Consider the following 25,249-nt stretch of genomic DNA (forward strand, 5'->3'; position numbering starts at 1 on the left):
TACCTCATCCAACGGATCGAAACAGAACGTTGTGTTTTTAAACTGCATGATCTGGTTCCATATTGCTGATATTCACTCTGCGGGTTTATTTCTTGCAGGTGATTGGAGAGTCAACCTTCCCCAGGAGGGGAAGCGCCCCCCGGTGGGGATCATTTGTCGCTGCGGCTCACTGTGTCGTCAATAAAAACCCGCAGTGTCATGCAGCTGAAAAACATTTTTTTGTGTCGGTGCAACTGGAATTTCTCGGTCGAGAAAAGATCAAAATAAGTTCACTCCAAGTATCCCAAAATTATACTGATGAAAGGAAAAAGCCACCTCATGCAAAGAAGCCAGAACAAACCAAACAGAGCTCCCTCTAGTGGAAGCAAAGGGGACACTTTCCTTTACAGCACGGGACGTTTGGATTTGGATGTGGATTTTAAACACAAATCATCAACTTAGTGCTGCAAAAAGAAAGTGTCCCGTTATTTTTTTTTTCCCCTATTTTTGTTTCAGGGAATGCCACCCCAATGTGAACACCAAAAGCTCTGGGGAGAGCGGGGAGGGGCGGGGGGGGGGAGGGGCGCAGGGCGGGGGTTAGATCAGTCTGGGCGGGCGGACACCTGCCTGTCTATGGGCGTGGGCGGAGCAACGAATGGAGCGTGAGAAGAATGGAGGTTGGAAAAGCACAGGACGAGAAGAAGACGAAGAAGAAGAAGGAGAAGGGGGTGGCGAAGAAGAGGAGGAGGAGATGGTGGAAGGATGGAGGGACGGAGGGACGGATGGACAGAGGGACGGACGGAAGGGCGGACGAGGCTTAGAGGTCGACGGCGGGCAGCCGGCCGCAGGCGGACTGCGTGAGCTTGGCCAGCACGCGGGACAGCGCCCGGTTCTCGGCCTGCAGCCGCTCTTTGACCTGCCGCAGGGCCTGAACCTGCTTTACCTGGGGGAGGTTCTGCAGCAGGGTGGGGGTGGGGGTGGGGGTGGGGTGGGACCACAACAGAGAGAGAGAGAGCGAGAGAGAGCGAGAGAGAGAGAGAGAGAGAGAGAGAAGGGGATGCAGTGGAGGAGAGGGAGGGTTAATGAGAGGTGGGACAAGATGTGTGAATAGAGGGAGGTGGGGGGTGGGGGGGAGAACAGAGAGGAAGATTGTTAGGAATAATAATAAAATTGGATTTAGGATCGAAAAATTGACCTTCCAACTGAGAATCCAACAAAACAAATTTATACCAAATCTGGAACAAATGGATTTTGTTTATAACCCCATGAGAGCGGGGGACCCTCAGGTTCTCATTTGTTTGTTCGCTGTCACTCATAATTGAAGTTGTGTCAAAGTTCTCCACAGCTGAGTATCCAATACTGGTGGTATCTAAGTGGTCCATGCTTAAGGAGGAAGTTTGCTGTTTTCCTGGGGGTGCAGGATACCAGAACCTCAACAAAAGAATGGATGGACTTTCATCACCATTACCTTTAATTCTGCTGTACTGTGCAATTTGCCTGTCCGTTCCGAATAAAGAAACTATTTAGAAAAAATAAGTAAATAAATTAATAAAAAATGGGGACAAATTCTGGAAATTATTTCATGGCGTCAGGCAGCCCTGCAGGGGGCGCCGCTTTAACCCCCCGAGGCCGAAGAGCTGCAGCCAGAACTGGGCCACCAGGGTCAGAGAGGCGTCCCGTGCCAAAAATACAAACTCGGTTTCATTTTGCGTTGAAAAACAAAAACCAAAAAAAATGAATGTGTCGGCAACCTGAAGTTTAGAAAATGAAACAAAGAATCTACAAAAAAAGAGTTTCACAAAATATCTGAATTAGAAAGAAGGCTTGTCTTGTGCACTGTGGACAGCAGAGAGAGAGTGTGTGTGTGTGTGTGTGTACCTTAAGTTCCTCCTCCATCTCAGAAATCTTCCTTTCTAGAGCTCTTCTTTCCTGCAGGGGGGAAAAAAAAGCATGTTAGGACTGAGCTGGAGAACCTGAGCAGGACGCACAAACACGCACACGCCGTGTGACACACTGTGATGCAGAACTGACACACCGCATTGAAACGAGGTGGGCGTGTGACTACGGCACGCGCACTCACACGCAAACACTTGAACGCGAGTGCGGTGACGGGATTCACACCTCTGTGTGCGGATTTAGCCGACTGGAAGTTGTGCAACGGTGGCGATCACACATGTTTTTGTCGAACAAGAAAATACAGAGCGACGACGGGGGGGAAAAAAAGACGGTCTCAGCCACAGCTACAGAAGAGCAGGCTGATTTTTTTTTTTTTCTTCAACATCTGTAGCTGCAGCTGAAGACGCCTGGATCAGCGAGAGAACACACACACACACACACACAAACACATGCACAACTGTGTGTGTTTCCTTTTTTTTTTTTAATTCTTCCAGAAGAAGTTCAAACAGCTTAAGAAAATCCTGCATTCAAATAAGGCGAACAAACTCTCCGACAACAGGGTGTGAGAGTCTGGAGAGGGGGGTGACCACACGCTCTGTGCGAAAAACGGATGCGAGGGAAGCCGGCGGTGTTCTGGGTGGCGTGGAGGAGGACGACACAGGAAGTCCCACGATTGACGGCAGCCAGCAGCAGCAGCATCATCATCATCATCAGCAGCAGCAGCAGCAGCAGCAGGTAAAGGGATAAAATTCATACCACCACCCAGATGATATTGGGGCCTGCTTGTTACCTTCAGACATAAACCCACAGCATGAACGGACGAAGGAACGAGCGACCGACCGACCGGTTAGAGCCAGTTAGTCTCACAGCTTGACACGACATTGAGGCCCGACAGCGAGCTGCGGTAGTTGGTAGTTACCCTTTTCTCCATCTCCAGCTGGGATCGGTCGGCGAAGCGCTCCTGCCTCTGCGGGAAAGAAAACACACCACGAGGGGACAGAGTGAGAAAAAGCTCGTCAGAGATGATATTATAGAGACTATTATATCATTATTATTTCTGCTGCCCGGCGACTGAAGCCAACCTGCGTGGCCTTCTCCAGCTGCAGCTTCAGGTCCGCCAGCTCCAGGTCCGTGTCGCGTAACTGGGCCTTCAGCTTCTCGTTCTCAGCTAAGATCTGCTCGTAGAGCTGCACCGAGGCAGGAGAAAACCGACAAAGTGAAAATCAGGACGCTGATCCAGACGATGTGAATTCCTTTCAAAACAGAAAACTAATGAAAGCGGTTACATAAGCAAATACAGCATAAATTGCACTTAAATTGTTTTATTGGTTATTAGATTGCCATTTTTTTCTGTTAAAATCTCCTAAGATATCTATTTATATGATATGATTATAATAAATGCTTCTGACATCATTTGCTATGATCCAGAACAGAAAGAAAATAAGCAGAAAAGGGTCAAATATTTGCACTAAAACTGGATTAAATGTAAAGACTATAAATGGCATCATGTCAAGTCTAGCTGAGCTAGTGAGGAAATTGCATCCGTTTCGTTCCCGGCTAGGAAGTCTAATTAAGATTGCTCTGATTACTGCACTGCTATTCAGCCCAATGCGCCGCCGCTGTTGCTGCAGAAGACGCTGCGATACCTTCTTGTAGTCGGTGGTGTCGTCTCTGTCCAGGCGGCTGGAGTACGTCCTCCGACTCTCGCCGTAGCTGCGGCTGGACAGAGCGTCGTTGCGGTCCGAGGACAGCGAGGTGATCTCGTTCCTGCCACGGCGACACGAGCTTCTTTAGAACGAGGTCAGGGGTTGAAAAAAAAAGATGGTTTTAAAATAAATAAAAATAATAAAAAGGCGGACGTACCTGGACAATCTGTCGCTCTGCAAGGGAAACAGAGAGAAGGAAGGTCAGCGTGTTTTATCATTAGAAGGGTTCGCGCCGCTTCTATCCCACACACACACGCAAGCACACGCACACACACTTATAATGAAGCTGCATTTGTCCACAAAAATGAAAACGCTAGTCAATAAATGATTTGAATTATTGAATTAAACTGTGCGTCCTGCAAAATGAGTGCCTGACATTTTCTTTATAAATACATAACTTTTTAAATCCTTTAAAGAAAGAAGAAAAAAAGAAAGAAAAGGAAACCGCCCACAAAGTTACGACCCAATCAAAACAGCTCTGCGACACACCAGCTGAGAAACACTGCTCTAAACGTTTTCCAAGCCAAAAATTCTTCGTCCACGTTACTTGTGGCTAGCGAGTCGAAATAATTTAAAGGGCCACAAGAGGGCGTACGGGGTCACGTGATCAGTTCACTTCAAAGTGAAAATGGCGCGTTACAATTGGTCGAAATTTTTGAAATATTGTTTTTACTTTGCGGAAAAACTTTAATGGAAACGCAGCTACAGACACACACAGACACACAGACACACACACCTGTGGCTCTCCCTTGATGCTGCCCTCCTCCGAGTCAGACTGCTGGTCAGGGTCGACCTCGTCCCCCTGGAGGCCATGAGAAACATTTTAAACAATGAAATACATTCTCTCCAGCAGCTCTGGGTGACTTGAGAGGTGATGCGACTGTGTGGGTGTTTGAGTGTGCGAGTGTGTGCGAGGGGCTCACATCCTGAGTCCAGAAGGAGACCCCGGTGGAGCGCCTCTTCTCGCGGGGCCGCCTGCGATCCCGGATGGAGCGTGGCTGAGACTTGTCCTCGCCCTCCTTCTCTTCCTCCTCCTTCTTGTCCAACTCTGTTCAGCAAAGAAGAGAAGGAGACACATCATCATCAACAACAACAACAACAACAACAACAACAGGGGTTTCTGTCTGATTCACATGAAAAACATCAGCAGCCGAGAAATCCAATGCTGCAACCCTTCATGGAAAAAGAAGCCCAGAGCAGGAAAGTGGATGAAGCAATAAACGAAAGGACCTCCATCAGGAAAACCACTTGGCGCTGGTTCACAGAGAGAGAGGAAAAAAAAAAGACCCAAAAGGTTTTTGGGGCGGCGTGCGAACAAAGCCAGCAGTGTTTCCTTCCTGCTGCAGCCGCCGCCGTCGTCTGTTTTTCCCAGGGAAGCTTCTTCAGGGACTCGTCCAAAAAATAAAAGAAAGAGAGAAAGAGAGAAAGAGAGAATGCGCCGCTCAATTTTAAAAAAAGGTAACCTAATCCTTTTCTGTCTGAGTGGCCTTAATCAGCAGGTGGCACCGTGCCCAGGTGGACGTGGCCCCGGCTGGAGAGGCACAAGCGTGATTCAGAGCGGGAGGGGCTTCATTTCAGTCTCACTCTGCTGTGACAGTCGGAGGCTCCAGTGGATCCTTTGTTTGTCCTCAACTTCCCATTCAAGGCAGGTGTTTCTGGTGTAAAATCTAAAATATCTGGTAATAATTTCGCTTATTATTTAGCATATTTAGCTTTAAAGGTCCAGTGTGTGAAATCAGCCCATAAATACATGAATAAAAGTGTGTATAACAAAAGTAATTTGGTTTTCCTACCCTTAGAACCGTTCTTATATGTGTATAAGAATCTAGACAGAGCAATAAGGGTCTTTCTCCCAGTTAGCTGCCATCTTGCACCACCATATCTCTAAGGAAGCCTGGTGTGGACAATCCAGCCCGTCTGACAGCGCGTTTCGTATTTAGGGTCCTCAAATAAACCAACGAAGAAGAAGGCGGACAAGGTGTCACTGTCACTGTAGTTCACTGGCAGGCTCAGGAGAGGGAGGGTACGGAGCTCCTAAGGGAACTTCAGTGAAAGAGTGCTGCAGTCTAAAATGTAACCACACGGTGTCACTGTTTCTACTTAAACATGTCCATTACACACTAAACCTTTAATTTATCTAAACTGAAAGTTCTAATGTCTAATGAATAAAACCCTCACTGCTTGTTTACAGCAGAGCGGCAGAGGATCAATTCACCCCCTGATGGCTGTTGGTTGTGCTGCTGACCTTTCTCCGTGTCCCTGGAGGAGCGGCTGTAGGACGAGGTGATGCCCGTCAGACTGTTGGGCCTGCTGAGGGAGCTGGAGCTGGAGGACAGAGCGGCGCTGGAGTAGGACGGCGTGGAGCCGGTGCCGGCTGCCGAGAGGGCCGAGGTGGAGGTGGATGAGGACCGGTAGCGCTGGACAGTGGAGGGGGCACAGTGAGTCACATGTAGCAGAAGAAGAGGGGAGAAGCTGACACTGGGTCCTAGTACCTCCAGATACTTGGATCGGTAGTCGTCCTCCTTGGTCTCCGTCTCCTTCTTCTCCTCCTGCTGCTTCTCCTTGTCCTGCTTCTCCCTCTCCTCCTTCTCCTCTTCTCGGGTCTTGAAGGGGCGAGCCCTGCCGATGGTCTTCTCTGCCTCTTGCAGGTCAGTCAGAGTTACACCCTGAGTGGAGGAGGACAGCGAAGGAACATCTCCGGGGTTAGTAGTTTGCTCAGAATCATCTTGATCATCGGCGTCAAATTTGGCCCGCAGTGTATTTATATTTGGCCCACGAGGCAATATTAAATGACGACTACAGCTGCCCCGCCGGTATTTTATAGCATAGCACTGCTAACACTACAAATCCCAGAGTGCTCAGCTGGTATTCTGGCAGACTACTTACCTTTAATATGTAAAACATGTAAAATATCGCTATTTTTTAACAGCTTTGTTTGCAGATTTGCTGATTTGCGGTTGGATTGGAGGAGTGAAAGTGCGACGGGAGTCGGACTGACCTGGGTGGACCTCCTCGACTGTCGTGCCTGCCTGGAGCGAGCTTTCCTCTGGGACTCCGACTCCTCATCTCGGACTGGCGTCAGGTATGACCTGAGCGACACACACACACACGGACACACAACATCAATCGTCGTAGAGGTGTGAGGTTTCATCATTACATTACAGCCAGGGGGAAGAAACAGCTGGTTTTTCTAATGTTTCACATACTGGATGAGTCACTGAGCTGGCTGACTTGCTCATGTGTCCCTTTGTGATGTCACACTGTGGGCGATAAAAATCTGCAGCACCGGCGGCTCCTGACGTTGCCGAGCAACAGCCAGCGTTGAGTGTTGGAGGCTGACAGACTTCAGAAAGTGCCAGTGCTGGTTGAAGGACAGTCTTTGTGTGTGTGTTGCGTAACAGATTGAGATTCATTGTGAAACACCTCCCCCTGGTGGACAACTGTGGCACTAAGCACCTTTCTCCTTATTAACTGCAACTGCTTTCGTGTCACCGTGGTAAAAAATCTCTGCTGTTCCTGCTGGGCTAAGAGGAGCCCAGCTCATCTGGCACTTTCTCCCAGAATGCACTGGGCCTCGCCATGCAACTCACTACAGAGCAACTCCGGGCCGTGAGGAAACTCTGCATCTTCCTTATAAGGAGAAGTCGCCAGTGTGGCGGGGCGCGGCTCCCAGCAGGACAGGTGGCTCATTTCAGTGCAGCGACAGGAAGACGAGCACTCCCCGCTCACTCACACACACACACACACACACACACACACACACACACACACACACACACACACACTCACACACTCACACACACACACACACACACACACACTCCCCTACACACCCCACCACTGCGTGTACTGACACACACCCATTCCCCAAACACAGGAAATGCATCCGGATTACAGTTTCATCCTGCTGAAAGCTTTCAAAGAGTCCAGCCGGGGCTCCTCAGAGCCATCGCACAATCACCACCACAGGGTGAGGCCGTTCTTGCTGTTGTTGTTGCTTTGCTGCATCTTCTGACATAACCAGTCAAAAGATTGGACACACCTTCTCATGTATTTTTTTTGAATCTTTACAACTTTCTACACTGCGGATAGATACTGAAGACATCAAATATATGAGCATGATATAAGTCATTATGCAGCAAAGATGTTCTATACAACTCTAAACAACAACTCTAAATATGCTTTTAATGAAAGGTGGCTATTTTGAAGAATTGAAATATAAAACGTGTTTGAGTTATTTGACACGTTCATTGTTTCCTCCATAATTCCATGTGTGTTCATACATAGTTCTGAAGCCTTCAGTGAGAAACTGCAATGTCAATAGTCATGAGAATAAAAGAAAATACATTCAATTCATAGGGAGTGTCCAAACTTTTGACCGGTAGTGTATGCTTGGAATAAATAAATAAACAAAAAGAAAAACAAAAATACATTTGAGGGGACATAAAAATCGAGAGGTAGGCAAATTGCTGTGCATTGGGAAGCTTTATCTAAATTTTCTAAAAAAAGAATGTCTGTACTCTTTTAACTCCATCTCGAAGGTCATCCTCTGTTCACAGCCCATCAATTCAAAGCAGAATAGACAGGGTGGGCGGGGAGGTGTTACCTGCGCCTCTCAGGGCCAGTGGTGGCGGTGGTGGCTGTGGTGGTGGAGCCAGTGTTTATGGTGGGGATGACGGCGGCCGACTCCTTCTCCTTTTCCCTCTCTGCACTCTCCTCTGACCAGTACCTGCAAGCAGCGGCGCGGTGAGCTTGGTCACAGCTCCATGCTCTACAACGTTACAAGAAATAATCCTGCTCCCAGGGCGCAGCTGTTTCGCAGGCCACATTCCTGCAAGCTGACGTAATCGTGCACGTACGACGCTTCGGCTTGATTTACAGTTGCACAGTTCCAGCTCGGTGGAGACGTACCTGCTGGTGAGACTGGTGGGGCCAGTGCGGGTGGAGGCGGAGGTGGAGTAGGTGGAGGAGGAGGAGCCCAGGCTGGAGAGCAGGCTGCGGTGGCCCGTGGGCGAGGTAACAGAAGAGGAGGCGGCGGTGGTGGTCGTGGAAGAGGAGGAGGAGGAAGAGGGGGCGGTGGTGGAGGTGGTGGAGGAGCCCAGGTCCTCGTGCCTCCTGCCGAAGGAGCCGCTGCGGTGGGTAGGACACAGGGTTGACGACGGAAATAAATAGTCAAGTAGCGGAAACTTGTCTGAATTAAAAAGGAATTAAATAGGGAAAGAGCCAGACTAAAAGCAAAACTTCTGCCATTAGTAAAGAACCCTGAATCATAGCTTCACAATAGCTGCAATTTCTTTTTTAACTTTAGAGCTATAGTTGTGATTCAACAGTGGAAATTATTATTATATAAGTCAATATCCAACAAAGGGTTTTCTTCCACACTGACGAGGCAGCAGCTTCTAACAAGGTTTGAGGGTCACAACTCGATTCACACATTTTCCCAATTTTCCACCCAAAAGAACACGGCGGCCTCATGTTTGGACACGGAAAGCGACGGGAGGGGGGCGTGGCTCAGCGCCTGGGTGGGCGGCGGCCTGCTGTACCTGCGGTAAATGCTGTAAGACTGGTAGTGGGAGGTGGCGGGCTGCCAGGGTTTAGTGTGACAGGTGTTAGGGTCCAAGCTGGAGGTGGACGAAGACTTGGCCGGCACGTCCCGCGTGCTGCCACTCCGCCCTAGTGTTAGCGTGTGGGATGTGCTGGCGTGTTGGCAGGCGGGTGGGCAGGTGGGCGAGAGAGGCAGATTAGCGGTGGAGGCGCAAACACACACACACACAGATACAGCATAAGATACATAAATATAATGAAGACTAATAAAATAAAAAAATGAAATTGCACACTATTCAGTGCATGCGTGTCATATGGGGAGAAGACATGGCTTTTATTTAAAATATATACACTAGCAGTCAAGAGTTTGGGCACCCTATGAACTTAATGTATTTTCTTTCATTCTCATGACTATTGACATTGCAGTTTCTCACTGAAGGCATCAAAACTACTATCAACACACATGGAATTATGAAGGAAACAATAAAAGCGCAAAATACCTCAAGGATGTTTTTATATCTAAGAGTTTTTGAACGTGTTTTTCATTGCTGCACATATCTCGCTCATATATTTGATGTCTTCAGTATCTAACTGCAGATAAAAAAAATTGCATGAGAAGGTGCATCCAAACTTTTGACTGGTAGTGTATGTGAATAAATGCTGTGTTTTTAGTGGATTTCAATCACCTTCATCTGAAAGACGTAATAATTTTTTTTTAATAGTTAATAATAGTTTTCTATTCTTTTCTTTAAAAAAAAAATATATATATATATTATATTTCAGCAGGTGTCCACATTCTCCCCACATATCACACGCATGCAAGCAGGTTGTGTCGAGGTTCTGTGCCATCGAGGGAGGAACCCAAGTAGGAGGGTTGACTATTTTTCTGGGAGTACATGTTAAGAAAAGTAAACAAATGAGTAAATAGATAGATAAATAAATAGATAGATAATAATAATAAAAGATGCCTGAATAGTTTTCTATTGCAAACCCAGTGGCACAGAAACCTGACAGCGCAGATGGAGTCACGCAGCAACGCTGTGTGGCACTGAGAGACGCAGACAAAAAAAAATGACTGAGATGGGATGGAAGACACAGATGCGCTAGCAGTGATGGCGAGGTGGAGGGGTTCCTAGAAGACCCGAGGTACCGCCGCCTGCTGCCGTGTGCTGCGTGCTGGCTCACCTGCGCTGGTAGCTGGAGGTTCTGTTGGTGGAGGCGCTCCCCTCGCTGTTCTTCAGGTCGTCGTCCCAGCGTCGCCGGGTGTACGAGCTGCTGCGTATCAGAGAGCTGGAGTCCCTGAGGGAGGGGGGGAGGGTGGGGGGATTCGAAGGGCAGGGTGGGGGGATGTTAAATTGGCACATTTACTTTTACATTTGTTTTTATTATAGTTACTAGCATCCAACTGGAGAGCCTTGATCTCTTTTATAATAGACAGCTGCTTAAAAAAGCTCAATCCATCCGCTGGGACAGTGCCCAGTGCAGTGCCAGACCCACTCAGTTGTGAGTCTGTGCTGTTGCCATCTGGCCTTCGCCTGCGAGTTCCTCGTCAAAAAACATCAAAAAACAGGTAGAAATTCTCCTTCGTCCCTGCCTACATCTGAGCAGTGCATGCTGCTGGTGGAGGATGATGATGATGATGATGATGATGATGATGATGATGATGATTTTAGTGTTTCTGTAGCATTTGTTACTTTGTATTGGCACTTTATGAGATGCTAAGAAATCTCTATCTTCTATTGTACTTGGCACTTTATTTGATCTATTTTTAATTATCATTATTGTTTATCTATTTATTGATTTATAAATGGAGAGGAGCCAGCTGTTTGGGATGCCTCCTGGACGCCTCCCTGGAGAGGTGTTCCAGCCATGTCCCACCAGGCAGGTGGAGGCCTCAAGGAAGACCTAGGACATGATGGAGGGACTACGTCTCTTGGCTGGCCTAGGAACGCTCAGGATAAAGCGGTAGAAGATGGATGGATGGATGGATGGATGGAGGGATGGATACTATTCCTATGTGTATAGTTTCTTTTTGCCTAATCCTTAGTGTGTTCTTATCTATTGCATGAAACAGGTGTACTCAGGCTATGTTGTCCACGCATTGTGTTGTTTGTTTTGTCTCTACTGTTTGGATGTTTGACACTTCAAACCACTGCCTGCTGTAACTCAAACTGCCCCCTCGAAATTGAACTTGAACATCTCCTGAAAAATACCAGAGGGCAGCAGAGAGCCCGTCGGTCCCCCCCGGTCGATCATCACCTGTTCTCCTTCTCGTCGATGTCCGACGTGCTGGCCAGTCTCCTGGGGATGGTGGGAGCCACGTAGGCCAGCCGCGTCCCTTTGTCCTTCTCCTGCAGGGGGACAACCAGCACTAAGAATCTCATCCTTTTCGTTCGATCTTCGATGAGCTAAATTGCATGGGGTTTTCCCGAGGCCGCCCACCTTCTCCTTGTCCTTGTTGTCCAGGGTGGAGGAGAGTCGCGGGCTGGATGCCGAGCGCATCACGCCGCTCGTGTCCTTCTCCCGCTGCGCCTCCTTGGTGGCGGTGATCTCAGCGAGGGCGCCATAGCTGCCCGTCTTCCTCAGGCCCAGCCGCCACGACGCCGGCGACTCGTCCTTGTGCTCGTCCTCCACCTTGGCCGACACCTTGGCGGCAGACTGCTGAGCGGCCTAAGGAGGGAGAGGGAGGAAGAGTCGGCATGTTAGGGAATAAATCTACCAGCGTGTGTGTGGGAGGAGGTGATGGCATAAAGACGTGGGTTTAGACGGCTTCTTTGTTTTTTAGTAACAATTAGGGCCGAGCGGAAAAGATTAACAAATTGATTCAAGGAGGAACATGCCGTGTTAAGAGGTACAACCACATCGACCATCACTGGATGCTCAAATGCACAAAATTAGCCAGCGTACGACCATTTAGTCACTCTCACGTGGACAATCTGTGAAATTCACCGTCACAAGACGACAAGCAACCAAACACCAAAAGGTCAAACGCCACCTGTGGATGACCAGTGAACACTACAACAACACCGCCTCCACCACTCGGGGCTGATGAGTGACTGTAAGTGATGTGGGAAGGCGGGGTGGGGGTTTGGGGGGGTGGTGCTCGAGCTGGGGGGTGTTGGGTGTTAGGTAGTCGGCAAGTGCAACAGGTGAGAGAGCAACTCTGGTGCACACCGGTTGGCTCACCATGGGTTTTTTGGGCACGAGAGAAATGCCAGTTTTGCGCAAGCCTTGACGCCACAATGCAGGACAGCCCGGCTCCGCCACAGGCAAGAGGGGGGCGTTACAATCAAACTACAGCCAACCAAGACAAGAGCCCGGGGTGGAGAGGAGGGGGTGAGAACACATGGAGACAGAGGGAGGGAGAGAGAGAGAGAGAGAGAGAGAGAGAGAGAGGGAGTGAGGGAGAAGGTAAAAGGGGGGAGGGGGGGTGGAGAGAAAGACAGAATAAGACAGAAGCAGAAGCAGCAGCAGCAGCAAAAGAAACAGACTTTACAGCAAAGAGAGACTGGTTTAAAGGCCTAGTCGCACAAGACACACACACACACCTGCACAACCAGAAGACAAACCAGGGAACCTTGTGGTGTGTGTGTGTGTGCGCGTGTGTGTTTGTGCCAGGCTTTAAAGAGGTGGAGGAGGAGGGAAGAAGATCGATGGCGGAAAAAACAAAAGTTGTGAGAAAAAGCAATAGAAGCATTGAGAAAGTCTGCAGGTGGGGTGGGGAGGGGAGTGTTCAGATTGATGCCACGTTATTTCTTCCCACTGAATGCTACTCTTCCTTCCGCACTGCGTCTTTGACAAAGTGTGGAATATGGGATCTTTAAATCTGAGGCTCCATTCCGTGTGTAATCCATGCAGTGGAGCGAACGACAGAGACGTGCGTCGCAGAGAAAAAACACAAAAAATAAAGATAAGGAACTCTGTTCTACCAGCAGAGGGCGACAGACGCAGACGTGGGGGGAGTCAGCAGAAATACAGCTGTTGGAAGTTTCCCTTCTTTAAAAAAAAACCCAAACCAGACCATGTCCAGAGAGGACCAGCTGTCACTGAAGACGAAACCAGTCTGACCACAACACAGTCTGGGCCCAGGTTATTTAAGCGCGGTTCTGAAAGTTCTATTAATTCCCAACCACAGTGAGGCTAAAAACTGGCCTCTGGAGAAGAGACGCAAAGGGGAAAGGGAGGAAGTTTTCCTGCTTTTTCTATTTTTCTCTCTTTTGCGCCACCCGCTCGCTCTGGCTCTGGACGACACGCCACCCTCCCAACCGGCCGTACCTTCTTGAGCGGAGAAGTGGGGGTCGTCACCTGGTTTGTGGGGCTGGTGGGCGGAGACACGGTGATGCTGGTAGAGGTGGCCGTCACGCTGTTGCTCACCGACGCCGAGGGCTTGCTCTTGTCTGCAGGCGAGACCGCGCTTCAAATTAAAAATCACCGCCCCCCCCCCAAAAAAACCACACACATTTATTCCCTCGCTGGCCGGCAAGAGCCACTCTCGCACCTGCTTCGGTCTCCGACTCTGAATCTTCATCCTCCTCCTCTTCGCTGGAGCAGCTCGATTCATCCTTCTTTCCCTCCTCTTCCTCGTCCACCTTCTCCGGCTCCAAGGTCTCAATGCGTGGGGCGCTCTTCTCCGGCTCCAGCAGCAGCGTCTCCTTGCTGCCGGACAAAATTCGGCTCCATCAGTTAGGGGGGGGGGGGGGAAATAAATAAAAAAAACTCACAAATACGGAAAATTCTCTATTCTGTTTGCAGCTGTGAGGCAGCTGCTGCTAATTTACCTCTTGAGCGGTTTCAGTGATTGGTTGTTATCTCCGGTGGTTGTCGTCTCAATCAGGGGAGATTTCTTCACGTCTATCTTGCTGCTCGTGAGCTGCAGACGGCAGGAAACCGGGACAGAATGTTAAGAAGCGGTGCTTTGACTCGCACTTCTGCTCAACCTGACGGACATTGAAACAGAAAATCCGGGTCGTCTGACGCAGACGGCGGTCCCGACGCAGCCAGGCAACAACGGTTGCGTTTCCGTTACCCCTAGAATTGCACAACACCTAAATATGGCAATAAAACGGTGGTCATGGAAACAGAAAATACGGCTTAAAGGCTTTGACGCTCTCATGAGGAGGTTTTTCAGAAGTATCCATACGGAGGTACATCGCAAAAGCGTCAAGGAAAAACCTTTTTTCGCATTTACACGTCAGCGGACGTGATGTACGGGGTCACGTGACCAGTTCAATTCAAGTAAATATGGCGCATTATGTTTGGACAGAGGAGGAGACGGAATGTTACAGAAAATCTTGCAAATTACGCCTGATGCGCTTCACACCATCCAATGGAAAGACCTGCAAATCGCAATTGTACTTTGGCAAAATTTTTAGTAAGCATTGCTTTTATTTTGCAATAAACAGAAACGCAGCTAATGTAGCCACTCACCTGATTTTGTTTCTTCTGCAGCTCTTCCAAGTATCCCAGAACGTCTTCGTCTGCTACGTCGAACGCCGTCTGGCCCTGAAGGAGGACGGTCGCAGAAGTTCCGAACAAAAAAACAAAACAAAAAAGCAGAGGCCGGTTACGTGAAAACGTGTCTTGAAGCGGCGGCGGGCGCCTGCCTACAGGACTGCTCGTCTGTTCCAGTCACCCACCATCTTGTTAATGAGGTCCATGTCACATTGATTCTCCACCAGGATCCGACACGCCTCCTCCTTGCCCCAGTGTGCGGCCGCGTGCAGGGGAGTCCAGCCGTCGTAGTCCTTGATGTTTACTTCATAGCCTGCTTGGATTAAAAGTCTGACACACACACACACACACACAGACAGTGTTAATTTTGACAGCAAAATTTGATTTAGTTTTAGTCATAGCCTTTTGACTACAATGTTATTTAGTTTGAGTCATAATTGAATCATCTAAATTGCTCTAGTTTCAGTCTAGTTTCAGTTGACAAAATAACATAACTTTAGACTTTCTAAATTGTCATTTCCTTCCACAAATGAAAGGAGCTCTGATTGGACCTCGTCTCTGGCAGACATTTTCGTCTCGTTTTTAATTCATTGACGAAAATGGTAAGACACCTCGCCATTGTCTTAGTCCTCGTGAATGAATTTCCATTTAGTTTTTGTCTCGTTTTAGTCAGGAAAAAACCAAGGTTAAAACAGTATTTGTAGGATCAGAAACTGGCCGAGTGGCCTTGCAGACGCGACACGCGAGCGATCTTGCAGCTATCTACGGCAGAAAGGGGGCGCCGGCTCGCCTCCCGGAGCAGACGGACGGACGGACGGACAGCTGCTGAACAAACAGAACTACGGGGACGACGGCGTCGGAGCGGAACGACGGCGCTGACGAGACGCAGAGGCAGCGATGTGTTTGGCATCGGCAGGGACAGCGACACAACGCTCAGGCCGGCTCAGCCGTGAGCCGTATTTATAACAGAGCGCAGGAAGGAATTTATGCAATCGCAATAAATGGGCGGGTCATTGCATTTTTGTCCCAACATGGAGAGATGTCAGAAGGCCGGCGACAGACAGACAGACAGACGAGTACTTTATTCATCTCCTTGTGGGGAAATTCAGGTGTCCAGGAGCAGACAGTGTGCGCCATACACAACCAAGCACTCTTAATCATCCTACACAATAAAAAAAAACACCATAAAGTAGTAAAAAAAAAAAAAAAAAAAAAAGATAAATAGTAAATGATTAAATAAATAAGTTTTAAAAAAATGCTATCAATACAATAAAGTGCACATTAACAAGATCCGCTGTGCGGTCTTGTTGCTGCGGGAATGCGAGACCTCCTGCACCTCTCAGTCCTGCAGCGCATCCACAGCAGTCCATCACCACAGTGTCATGCAGGGGGAGACTATCGTTGCCAAGGATGGACTTCATCAATGCTCTCGTTCTGCTCTCCAACAGAGTCCACCCCCCCCCCCCCCCCCGGCTTCCGTATCACTGACACACACTTCCCGAGCTGGTTCCCCTCCCTTGTGGTCACGCAGTTTCCCCAGCACACAACCGCAAAGAATACTGCACTTGCAACGACTGGCTGATAAAAGAGATGCAACATCTCATTACAGAAAAAAGGGTGGTGGTGGTGGTGGTGCTTACTTTAAAACCTCCAGGTATCCCTTGGCGGCAGCCACATGGAGCGACGTCCCCCCCGACTTGGCGTGCCGGACGTCCAGGACCTGGCCGCTGTTGAGCCACTGCCGGGCGTCCCGCAGCATGATGCGCTCCTCCTCTTTGCGGGCGGCCTCGATGTCGACCCCTGCGACGGGCGACAGCAGCAGGTAGAGGGTCAAGAGGGGAGGAAAAGCTGCGGGGAGGATCGGCCGCAACTCGGCGGGAGTCGAGCTGCAACGGCGGCAGCGGTGGCGGTGTGCACGTTTGGAGTAATTAAAGAAAAAAAAAAAGGGAAAATAGCTCAACCAAATGGCTCCATTCATCTCAGCCTCTCTCTTCCAGTGGGCCATAAAGCGCATTTGTAGACTACCGGTCAAAAGTTTGGACACACTTTCTCATGCTTTTTTTAAAATTTTTTTTAATCTTTACAACTTTCTACACTGCAGACATCAAATACATGAGCAAGATATATATCATTATACAGCAAAGAAAATAACATTCAATAACTAAGTATGATTTTTTTTTTGAAATGTAGATAGATTTAAGAATTTAAATCAAATTTGTGTTATTTTACACTTTTATTGTTTCCTTTATAATTCCATGTGTGTTCATGCATAGTTTGATGCCTTCAGTGTGAAAGCGCAATGTCAATAGTCATGAGAATGAAAGAAGACATTGAATTCAACTTTTGACTGGTAGTTTCTGTAAAAAAACAAAAAAACAAAACAAGACATTAAAATGAATTAGTAGATCATTGTGTCTTGAGTCACAAACTGGATGCAGTGCACAGGTTTAAAAACACAAACTAAGAGGAGACAGAAAGCCTCCAGACGGTGATGTGCGGCACTCGTGAAGAGCCAATAGACGCTCTGCACACTGGAAGCCGATCCTGTCCAAATAATGACAAAATAGGAAATTTGACTAATCAACCTGAAACAACACCTGCCGCAAGTCCTCTGTTCAAATATTTATCGTCTTCACGACGCCACTTCACGAGAGGGAATCGCTTCCTTCTTCAGTAACGGCACAAAAAGGGCATAAACACAACGGTCCTGTGTGCTTGATACCACAAACCAGACTCTCCGACACACACACACACACACACACACACACACACACACACACACACACACACACACACACACACACACACACACACACACACACACACACACACACGAATGTCGGCGGTGCAGACATGTGCATCTAGAACGTTACAAGATGAACTAAACGCGAAGCACCTGAGGGGCGGCTGGGAGAGCGCAGGCGGGAGCCGGAGCTGGCGAGCCGAGCGTCGTCCCGTGATCCGGGCAGCCGGCGGCGCGTCTATAAAAAGCAGGGGGCCTAATGGCCTCTAAGTAGGACTGAGGGCCAGTGGAGGAACTGGCAGGCGTTCAAACATGACTTTCTGGTCATTCTTTCTTTTCTTTTTTTTTTATCCTTTTACGAGGGGGAACGGCACATCTTCTACCTGATCGTCCTGCAGATGAAGAGGGAAAACCCCAAAGGACCCAAAAAAGGCCATGGTCCTCCTCAGCTGCCCTGACGGGGTGTTTAACACACACATGCATGGGGAGCGAACTGAGGACAAACCTTAGAATATCAAAAAAGAAAAAAGAAAATAGGCCTGAGAGAAAAGTGGGAACACAAGTGGAGGGCAAAGTGTTTCATAATGAGCTAATGGCATGAAATTGCCTCCTGTCCCACAGGCCAGCGCAGAGTGGAAACACTCTCTCTCCACTGACAACAGCGAGGGCGAGCGGACGCTGGCGGAGCGACGGATGGACGGCGGCGGAGGAGCAGCACGGTCACTCGGTGGTGGGGGGAGGGGTCAGACAGAGGCTCTGGAGAGAGAGAGTCACTGCCGGAGAGAGAGAGAGAGAGTCACTGCCGGAGAGAGAGAGAGAGAGAGAGAGGGAGAGGGAGAGAGAGAGAGAGAGAGAGAGAGCACCGGGCTAACGAGTTTTGCCTCGACCAGCATCTCTCTCGCTCTCTCTCTCTCTCTCTCACAAACACACACAAGAGGCGTTACACAACAGCCTCCGTTGCATAATGCTGCCTGCCTGCCTGCCTGCCTGCCTGCTGCCGCCTCCAGAGCCGAGGACTGAGCGCTGGGCTGTCAGCAGTGTTCTCCACTGTTCTGCAGCACAGTGAAGACTCAGGCCTGGACAGTGTTGCCTGCACTACCTGCAGGTTCTTCAGGACCTTTGAAAAAATCAAATGCAAGATGTTCGCTTGTATCCGAGACACCCCGAGCTTAATATTCAACCTGACAGTGACACCTATCAGGATGCTGCGGGTCCAGGTGGGAGGAAGTCTCGTCTGCTGCTGTTACATAACACCGTCAGGAAGCTTTTCAAACAGTCAAAAACCTTTTTTTTTTTTGCATTTCTGTTTTTTTCCTCCGAGCTCAAGCGACTTGGCGATTTCGTCCATCAAATGCATAAATGAAGAATGTGCAACAATGTTCAATTAATTGTGACTAATTACATTTAATCGATTAAATTCTTAATAAAAAATTAATCAATAATCGATGAATTGTTAACATCCCTAGTTCAAGCGCATTGGGGCTGACTTGTGTTCCACACCACAGTCAGTCGGTGAGTGACGGCTGCAGGTAAAGCAGCATTTTTCTCTTCACACACTCGCACGTTAGAAAAAAAAAAACCAACGTCGCTGCAGGCGACAACCGACGCTGTCAAACAGTCGGCCTTCATTAGTAAGTGCGAGCTGGATAGTCCCCCACCCTGTGTGTGTGTGTGTATGTATGCGTGTGTGGACTCTCACACACATACACACGCTTCATCATCTCAAGAACGTTCTGGTCAAAAATAGAAAAGACTTGACTTTTCAGTTTTGAAACGGTCACATGACGCTGTCGAATCATTTCTTTGCATTATGTAAGATTTTCTGCAGCTGAGCGAGTCAACAGACAGCAGCAGCAGCAGCAGCAGCAGGTGGTGGCTGCAGACTCAATTCTATCCCCATGTACTCTGACCGCGTTACTTTCAAATATACATTTAGGAAGCTGATCTTTTTTTTTCAGCTCCGGTGCGGTGACGATGTCGCGGGGGTGCACGAGTGCCGTGCACGTTCGGGGACGACGCAACACCGCACCTTGTCTGTTGATTTCGTTCTGCAGCAGCTCCTCCATGGCCTCCTCCTCGGCGATGTCCAGCGGCGTCTCGCCTTCGCTGTTCACCACGCCGACGTTGGCACCCTGGCTGATGAGATACCTGGCGTTGGGGAGAAAACAAACAATTCATATTTGATAATCAATAATAATCGATTAATGGTCAATTAAGAATTCAATTGATCAAATTTAATTAAATTAAACATTTTTACACAGGGAGTTAATATCATTATAACAGTGTAGTGGCAGGAAATAGCGATTCTCCTGTGATGGTCATAATATACCTTAACTTTTTTTTTTAATAAAAAAAGTTGAATGTGACCCACTAGAAGGGAACTTGTAGTCAGAGGATAAATGTTGAGGGTGTTTTTACTGTTCTCTCATGTACAAATGGGTCACATTGGACCCTCAACATTATTTAAGGGTTAAATAATGGGTTCCTTACACATTTTTGAAATTTAGCTTCTCAGGAAAAATCGTTAATCGATCATAAGTCAATCAACTATTAATGAATTAATCTGCAATTTCCATTCCTATTTCATATATTTATAAAATCATCTGAAACGATTCCTGGGAAAAAAAAATCATCTGTAATTATTTACTGAACGAGTTTGCAGCAATGCGCACAAGGACGCGCGCGTCGCTACGCGCCGCCGGCGGCATGAGGCGCACACACGCGCCAACACACACATTCACGCACACACACACACACACGCACTTGGGCAAACACAATGTGACAAAGGTAAATAAGCAGAAGACGTGTTCAAATAAGTTGCGACGTCGCTGGCAGACTGAGCACATCCGACAACAAGTTGTGTTTAAATGGCAGAGGGTCTTTTTTTTCCTCTCCTTTTCCTTCTATCTCCTTGGGCAGTGCAAACACGGTGAACACGCCACACCTGGATGATAAATAAAACAAGGAGCGGCAGCGATCCGCACAGGTGTGTGTGTGTGCGCGTGTGTGTGTGTATGCGTGTGTTTATGAGACAGGAATGTTTCCATATAAAAGGTTTGTCAGCTCATCTCAGAGACATGAAACTGGGAAGAGTCATTTCCGTGCGTCCGATATTTAGAACTGAAGGAGCTGCAGTATTGTTATGAATTCAAAAGCAAAACGAAGTCCTGCAATTGTAAGGCATTTGGGTTGGACCGTGCAGCAGGTCCCGGCTGTGAAAGATGCAATGGGGGGGGGGGACTAAAAGTTGAGCCGTTTGATGGCGAGAGAGCGAAGCGACGATATGACTGATTATGAAGGATTTGGAAGTGTGGGCCGTCTTTGTTTGCGCAAGTATTTATAGACTCATCTGAAAGCATGCTAGACCTGCTAAACCGCGTAATCCTCTATAAATAAGAGCAGGCCGACAGAGCGAGAGCGTTCGGCACTCGGCATGGGGCCGCGCTTAACCCCTTCCCACCAGCAGGGACGCTGCAAAATATCCCACGTCTTTGGCTTTCAGCTGCTTCCCATTAAGGCCGCGGTGGGACTCAGGCGCATCTCATCAGGCCAATACGCCACTTAGAAAGACTCGGCGGCTCAGGATTTAACCTTCCAAATGCAATTGAAGGAGCGCTGTGATGGTTGGCTTTTGATTCTAAGGGTTTGAAGGAAAAGACAGAAAGAAAGAAAGAAAGAAAGAAGAAAAATTCGGGTTGACCGTCAGTTCACCGGCCACAGCAGGTCGCTCTGTGTCTCTCTCTCCATGACACCATGTCTCCATTAGTCAGCCATGGCAGGCCGACCACTTGACCTTTCTGGCCCATTGTGTGGCAACAGAACACGTCTTGTTTTCTGTAATGCTAGACAAGTTGCTGCTGTCTCACTGTGGACATAATGGACACAGAGCCTGCAGTACAGGGAGGCCATCAACTGACGGTGTGAGACACGGGCAGTACACCAGAATTAGAGGAGATTGCGAGTATATATATATTTTTTGTTTCTTTTTTTTATTGTTAAATGGTCAAGCTAACACAGTGCAGCCTTACTAATCTTTTTTTTGTCGCCGTCGGTTTTCACCTTCTTAATTGAGGGAATTTTCTCCCTAGATTGTCTCTTGAGTGTCACAAAAAGATAAACAGGTCGAAGATGTCAGTAGGCGCTTGGCCCCGTCAAAGTAAAGGTGAAACATTCCTGCAGAAACTCATAAGTCGCACGTTTCCCAAACGTGTCATTTATTCCTAAAGGGAACAAAATAAAGGAGCATGACTGGTGGGGATGAACCTGAAGGCCGGCTGCCTGTAGCGCAACAAAGAAGCAAAAGCTGGAGCTCCTTCAGTCCGCTCAGGAGAGACCTTCTGATAACTCCTGTACTGTACTGCCATCGTCAACGTCCTTCAAAACCACTTCAAACTGCACCTCACTGAGCTATAAGGTCGAAACCCAGCAGGCAGCTCAGCCTCTCAGTGTGCTTGATGAACCAGCATATAATGTACACCCAATAACTCTTGTTCAATAACTCTAAAAATGTTTTTTATGAAAGGTGGCTGTTTTGAAGAGTTTAAATATAAAACGTGTTCGAGTTATTTGACACTTTTATTGTTTCCTACATAATTCCATGTGTGTTCATACGCAGTTTTGCTGCCTCCAGTGAGAAACTGCAATGCCAGTAGTCATGAGAATGAAAGAAAAGTCATTCAATTCATAGGGTGTGTCCAAACTTTTGACTGGTAGTGTGTGTGTGTGTGTGTGTGTGTGTGTGTGTGTGTGTGTGTGGACGTACTTCCACAAATGAAATATTTATGATGCGCGTATACATTATGTTGGCTGACTGTGTATTCCGAGTGAAGACGAGCTCCGGACTCACTCTGCAATGTCCAGGTATCCGCAGGAGGCGGCGGCGTGCAGGGGGATCCAGCCCTCGTTGTCGGGCTGGTTGATTCCGGCTCCGTTCTCCACCAGGAACGTCACCATGTCCACGTTGTCGTCTATGCAGGCCTGCAGAGAGAGAGGGAGCGAGAGGAAGGGAAAATCAGAAGGGGTTTGTTAAATGGGAAGGAAGTGCTGCTGCTGCTGCTGCCACTTGCTGCATTTCCATGGCCCCGAGAATTGCACAAAACCTAAATATGGCAATAAAACACCGGTCATGGAAACTCCTCAACATGGAAAAACCTCTCAAATATGGCTGAACGGTTTTGACGCTCTCATGAGGTGGTTTTTCCAGACGTATCCATATGGAGGTAGATCGCAAAAGTGTCATGGAAACACTTTTTTCACATATACACGTCAGCGGACGTGACGTATGCGGGTCATGTGACCAGTTCACTTCAAGTGAAAATGGTGCGTTATGTTTGGACGGAGGAGGAGACGGAATGTTTTTTTTTATACAAGTAATCAAAGAGAAAAATACAACAACCGTTCTTGACAGCAAACAAACGTAAAGAAACAAAAGCAAACGTAATTCTCAGCAAATCTCACGGGACGAGATTTGCCAAGAATTGCAGCTCATGCGCTTCACGCCATTCAATGGAAACACGTGCACATCGCAATTGTACTTTGTCCAAATTCTAGAAATATCGCTTTTATTTTGCCAAAAACTGTCATGGATAGATTGCCGCGTGCTCTCGGGCTCTCAGGGTTGTTTGGGGATCTGGGAGCCCGAGTCATCCAAAGAATTCCTGCACATAGCAGGGGTGCCTGAAACAGCAGGTGGCACAGCAATGCTGACGAAGGGCCCGCTGGGGACTGTATGATACAAAGAGCAAAGGGAAGTAAACCAACTGCATGCTGCATGCCAATGCAGTCGATGCGTTCAATCAAGTGCCTGCGTTCAGCTGAGAGGAGTGTTTACCAGGGACGGTTGTTGAGATGTTCTGCACAGCGGACCAACACACATGACGGCTGCGACTGGAGAGAAATGCCCACACGCTGCACTGCACATAAATAGCAGCTGCAGGTGGGCTGAGAGCTAATTCGGGGCTTCTCTGACTCACCACCAGGTGGTAGGCGGTCTGAGTTCGCCCACGTTATGCAGATGAGTTCACGGCGGGGCAGGAGCGAATCCCGCCAACATGACATGACATTTGGACTGTCTTCATTTTATGAAACGACGCATACACACAGACACAAGTTGCGTTTTCATTGCAGTTGCTCGCAAAATAAAAGCGATACTTGTAAAATTTCCACAAAGTACGATTGCGATTTGCATGCGTTTCCATTGACTGGTGTGAAGGGCATGAGCCACAATTCTGGTAAAATCTAACAGCAGCATCCAATTCTGTTCGGGGTCAGGCCCTTAACCGCCGTCATGTGCCTCCGTTTTGCATCAGTATGGAATTTTGCACTCCACAAACTAGCTGAAGGAGAGAGGAGTCAACAGTGCGCTTTTCATTCAGGACACACACACTCTCCATGGCTCTCCGGACGTGTCCACAAAAACACACACACAAAAAAGTCCCAAGTCAAAGCAGCTGCACTGTGACGACACTCGGCGAGGACGCACTCGCAATGGGCACCCGGACGGGACGGTGTGAGACCCCCCCCCCCCCCGACGGCGGTCTGGTCTCTCAACCCCCCGGCGGTGGCCTGGACTGTCTCGCTGGGCTCTCCCCGAGGTTGCTCCGACAACATCAGCGTTGACAAGGGAAACAGATACACACGGACACGCACGGCACGGCGCGGCCTCACGTTCGGGGCACACGACTATCTGGCTGGAATCCTTGTCCAAATTTGGGCCGTTTGCAGCGCCTTACATGGTCAGGGGCTGCAGAGAGCCGGCAAAGGCCTCGCTGAGCTTATCTGTGTGTGTGTGTGTGTGTGTGATAGGATTTGGCTGTGTGTGTGTGGGTGATCAGGCGTGGAGAGTGGACCAGGTTGAAGCAAGGTTGAGGAGCTAAACCAGTTTACGCTTTCAATTATTTTGACCTTTCATGTTGTAATTAATGGACAATGTGTTCCTGGTTGTAGTGTATGATTATGGTTGTTTTGTCATTGTTGTATTTATTGCTGTAACATCGTTTATGCTGCTCTCTTGGCCAGGTCGCTCTTGGAAAAGAGATTTTAAGATCAATGAGTCTTTCACCTGGTTAAAGAAAAGATACTGATTGATTGATTGATTGATTGATTGATGCCGACGTGTTTCAATGTGTCTTGTCTCATCGAACTCGGGTGCGAGAAGAAACGACTGGGCGAGCCATTTTGAAAAAACAAAACAAAAATGGGGTTTGTTAGCACTCGTTAGCCCCCGTCATAGCCCGCAACCTGCTAATGCTAAGGCTAACGCTGCAGAAAACAAGCCCCGGCTGTGAGGATGGCGTTGTGAGGACCATCAGGTGCAAATTCCATAATCAACCCCTCCTCAGCCCCGGTGCATCCGTTCACTCCTCATCTCTTCTTCTTCTCCACTAATAATGGAAACAAGCCCCTTAAAGGCAAACTGCTGCTGCTCCACTCGCTGCAACCTTCCCCCTCCCTCCTCCCTCCTCCTCCTCCTCCGCTCCCAGGAGCTACCGGAGGCCCCAACGAAGGTAATCCGTTAATGGCTGTAATTGTCTGCAGCTGACAGGTGCCCGAAAAGGCGGCGCGAGTACGAACGCCGTAGCCGTGGCCGGGGGAGACGGGAGGGAAGGAGAGACGTTTGGGAGAAAGTATCGGTTGGTTTGAAAAGAGCACCTTGCTGCGGGTGCGCAGGTAAGAAGAGGAGTAGGAGTAAGAGTAGGAGGAGGGGGAGGAGGAGGAGGAGAGAATGTGTTTGCCCATCGCCGAGGTTGGCTTGTTGCATCGTGTATCGGGAGAATATTTCATAACAATTTTGTTGTTTTGCAGCGTGGCTCCAGACAGTGTGTGGGTAGAGCAGCGATGACACAAAGTGACTCAATCTGAAGACTTGATGTCATTTAAACCTGTCGGGTCAGTGGTTGCGTGTGTGTGTGTGTGTGTGAGATGCGGAGAA

The 25,249-nt window shown here is 48.5% G+C and overlaps 1 protein-coding gene across 4 annotated transcripts in view; it reads right to left on the bottom strand.

Annotated features, from left to right (window-relative positions):
* The window catches only part of ppp1r12a (protein phosphatase 1, regulatory subunit 12A), a 42,333-nt gene that overhangs the window by 2,833 nt on the left and 14,251 nt on the right, over positions 1 to 25,249 (bottom strand). Inside the window, exons 2-26 of one of the 4 annotated variants that reach the window (XM_076029955.1) lie at positions 22,166 to 22,296; positions 19,349 to 19,467; positions 16,217 to 16,376; positions 14,762 to 14,906; positions 14,553 to 14,627; positions 13,904 to 13,995; positions 13,624 to 13,781; positions 13,401 to 13,522; positions 11,568 to 11,795; positions 11,385 to 11,476; positions 10,311 to 10,424; positions 9,125 to 9,277; positions 8,493 to 8,711; positions 8,188 to 8,310; positions 6,580 to 6,670; positions 6,074 to 6,247; positions 5,827 to 5,998; positions 4,505 to 4,629; positions 4,318 to 4,383; positions 3,739 to 3,755; positions 3,522 to 3,642; positions 2,958 to 3,062; positions 2,795 to 2,842; positions 1,858 to 1,908; positions 607 to 934 (exon numbers count right to left, since the gene is read on the bottom strand). In XM_076029955.1, the coding sequence (XP_075886070.1) occupies positions 797 to 934; positions 1,858 to 1,908; positions 2,795 to 2,842; positions 2,958 to 3,062; positions 3,522 to 3,642; positions 3,739 to 3,755; positions 4,318 to 4,383; positions 4,505 to 4,629; positions 5,827 to 5,998; positions 6,074 to 6,247; positions 6,580 to 6,670; positions 8,188 to 8,310; positions 8,493 to 8,711; positions 9,125 to 9,277; positions 10,311 to 10,424; positions 11,385 to 11,476; positions 11,568 to 11,795; positions 13,401 to 13,522; positions 13,624 to 13,781; positions 13,904 to 13,995; positions 14,553 to 14,627; positions 14,762 to 14,906; positions 16,217 to 16,376; positions 19,349 to 19,467; positions 22,166 to 22,296 (3,039 nt within the window). In that variant the 3' untranslated portion in view covers positions 607 to 796. Of the gene's footprint in view, positions 1 to 606; positions 935 to 1,857; positions 1,909 to 2,794; positions 2,843 to 2,957; positions 3,063 to 3,521; positions 3,643 to 3,738; positions 3,756 to 4,317; positions 4,384 to 4,504; positions 4,630 to 5,826; positions 6,248 to 6,579; positions 6,671 to 8,187; positions 8,311 to 8,492; positions 8,712 to 9,124; positions 9,278 to 10,310; positions 10,425 to 11,384; positions 11,477 to 11,567; positions 11,796 to 13,400; positions 13,523 to 13,623; positions 13,782 to 13,903; positions 13,996 to 14,552; positions 14,628 to 14,761; positions 14,907 to 16,216; positions 16,377 to 19,348; positions 19,468 to 22,165; positions 22,297 to 25,249 lie in introns of all 4 variants that reach the window. The other 3 variants (XM_076029954.1, XM_076029956.1, XM_076029957.1) reach the window with 3 other exon arrangements.

Source organism: Nelusetta ayraudi, unplaced genomic scaffold (assembly GCF_046127955.1).
Source record: "Nelusetta ayraudi isolate G7.1 ecotype Tasmania unplaced genomic scaffold, CSIRO-AGI_Nayr_v1 ptg000027l, whole genome shotgun sequence".
Classification (NCBI taxonomy): Eukaryota; Metazoa; Chordata; class Actinopteri; order Tetraodontiformes; family Monacanthidae; genus Nelusetta; species Nelusetta ayraudi.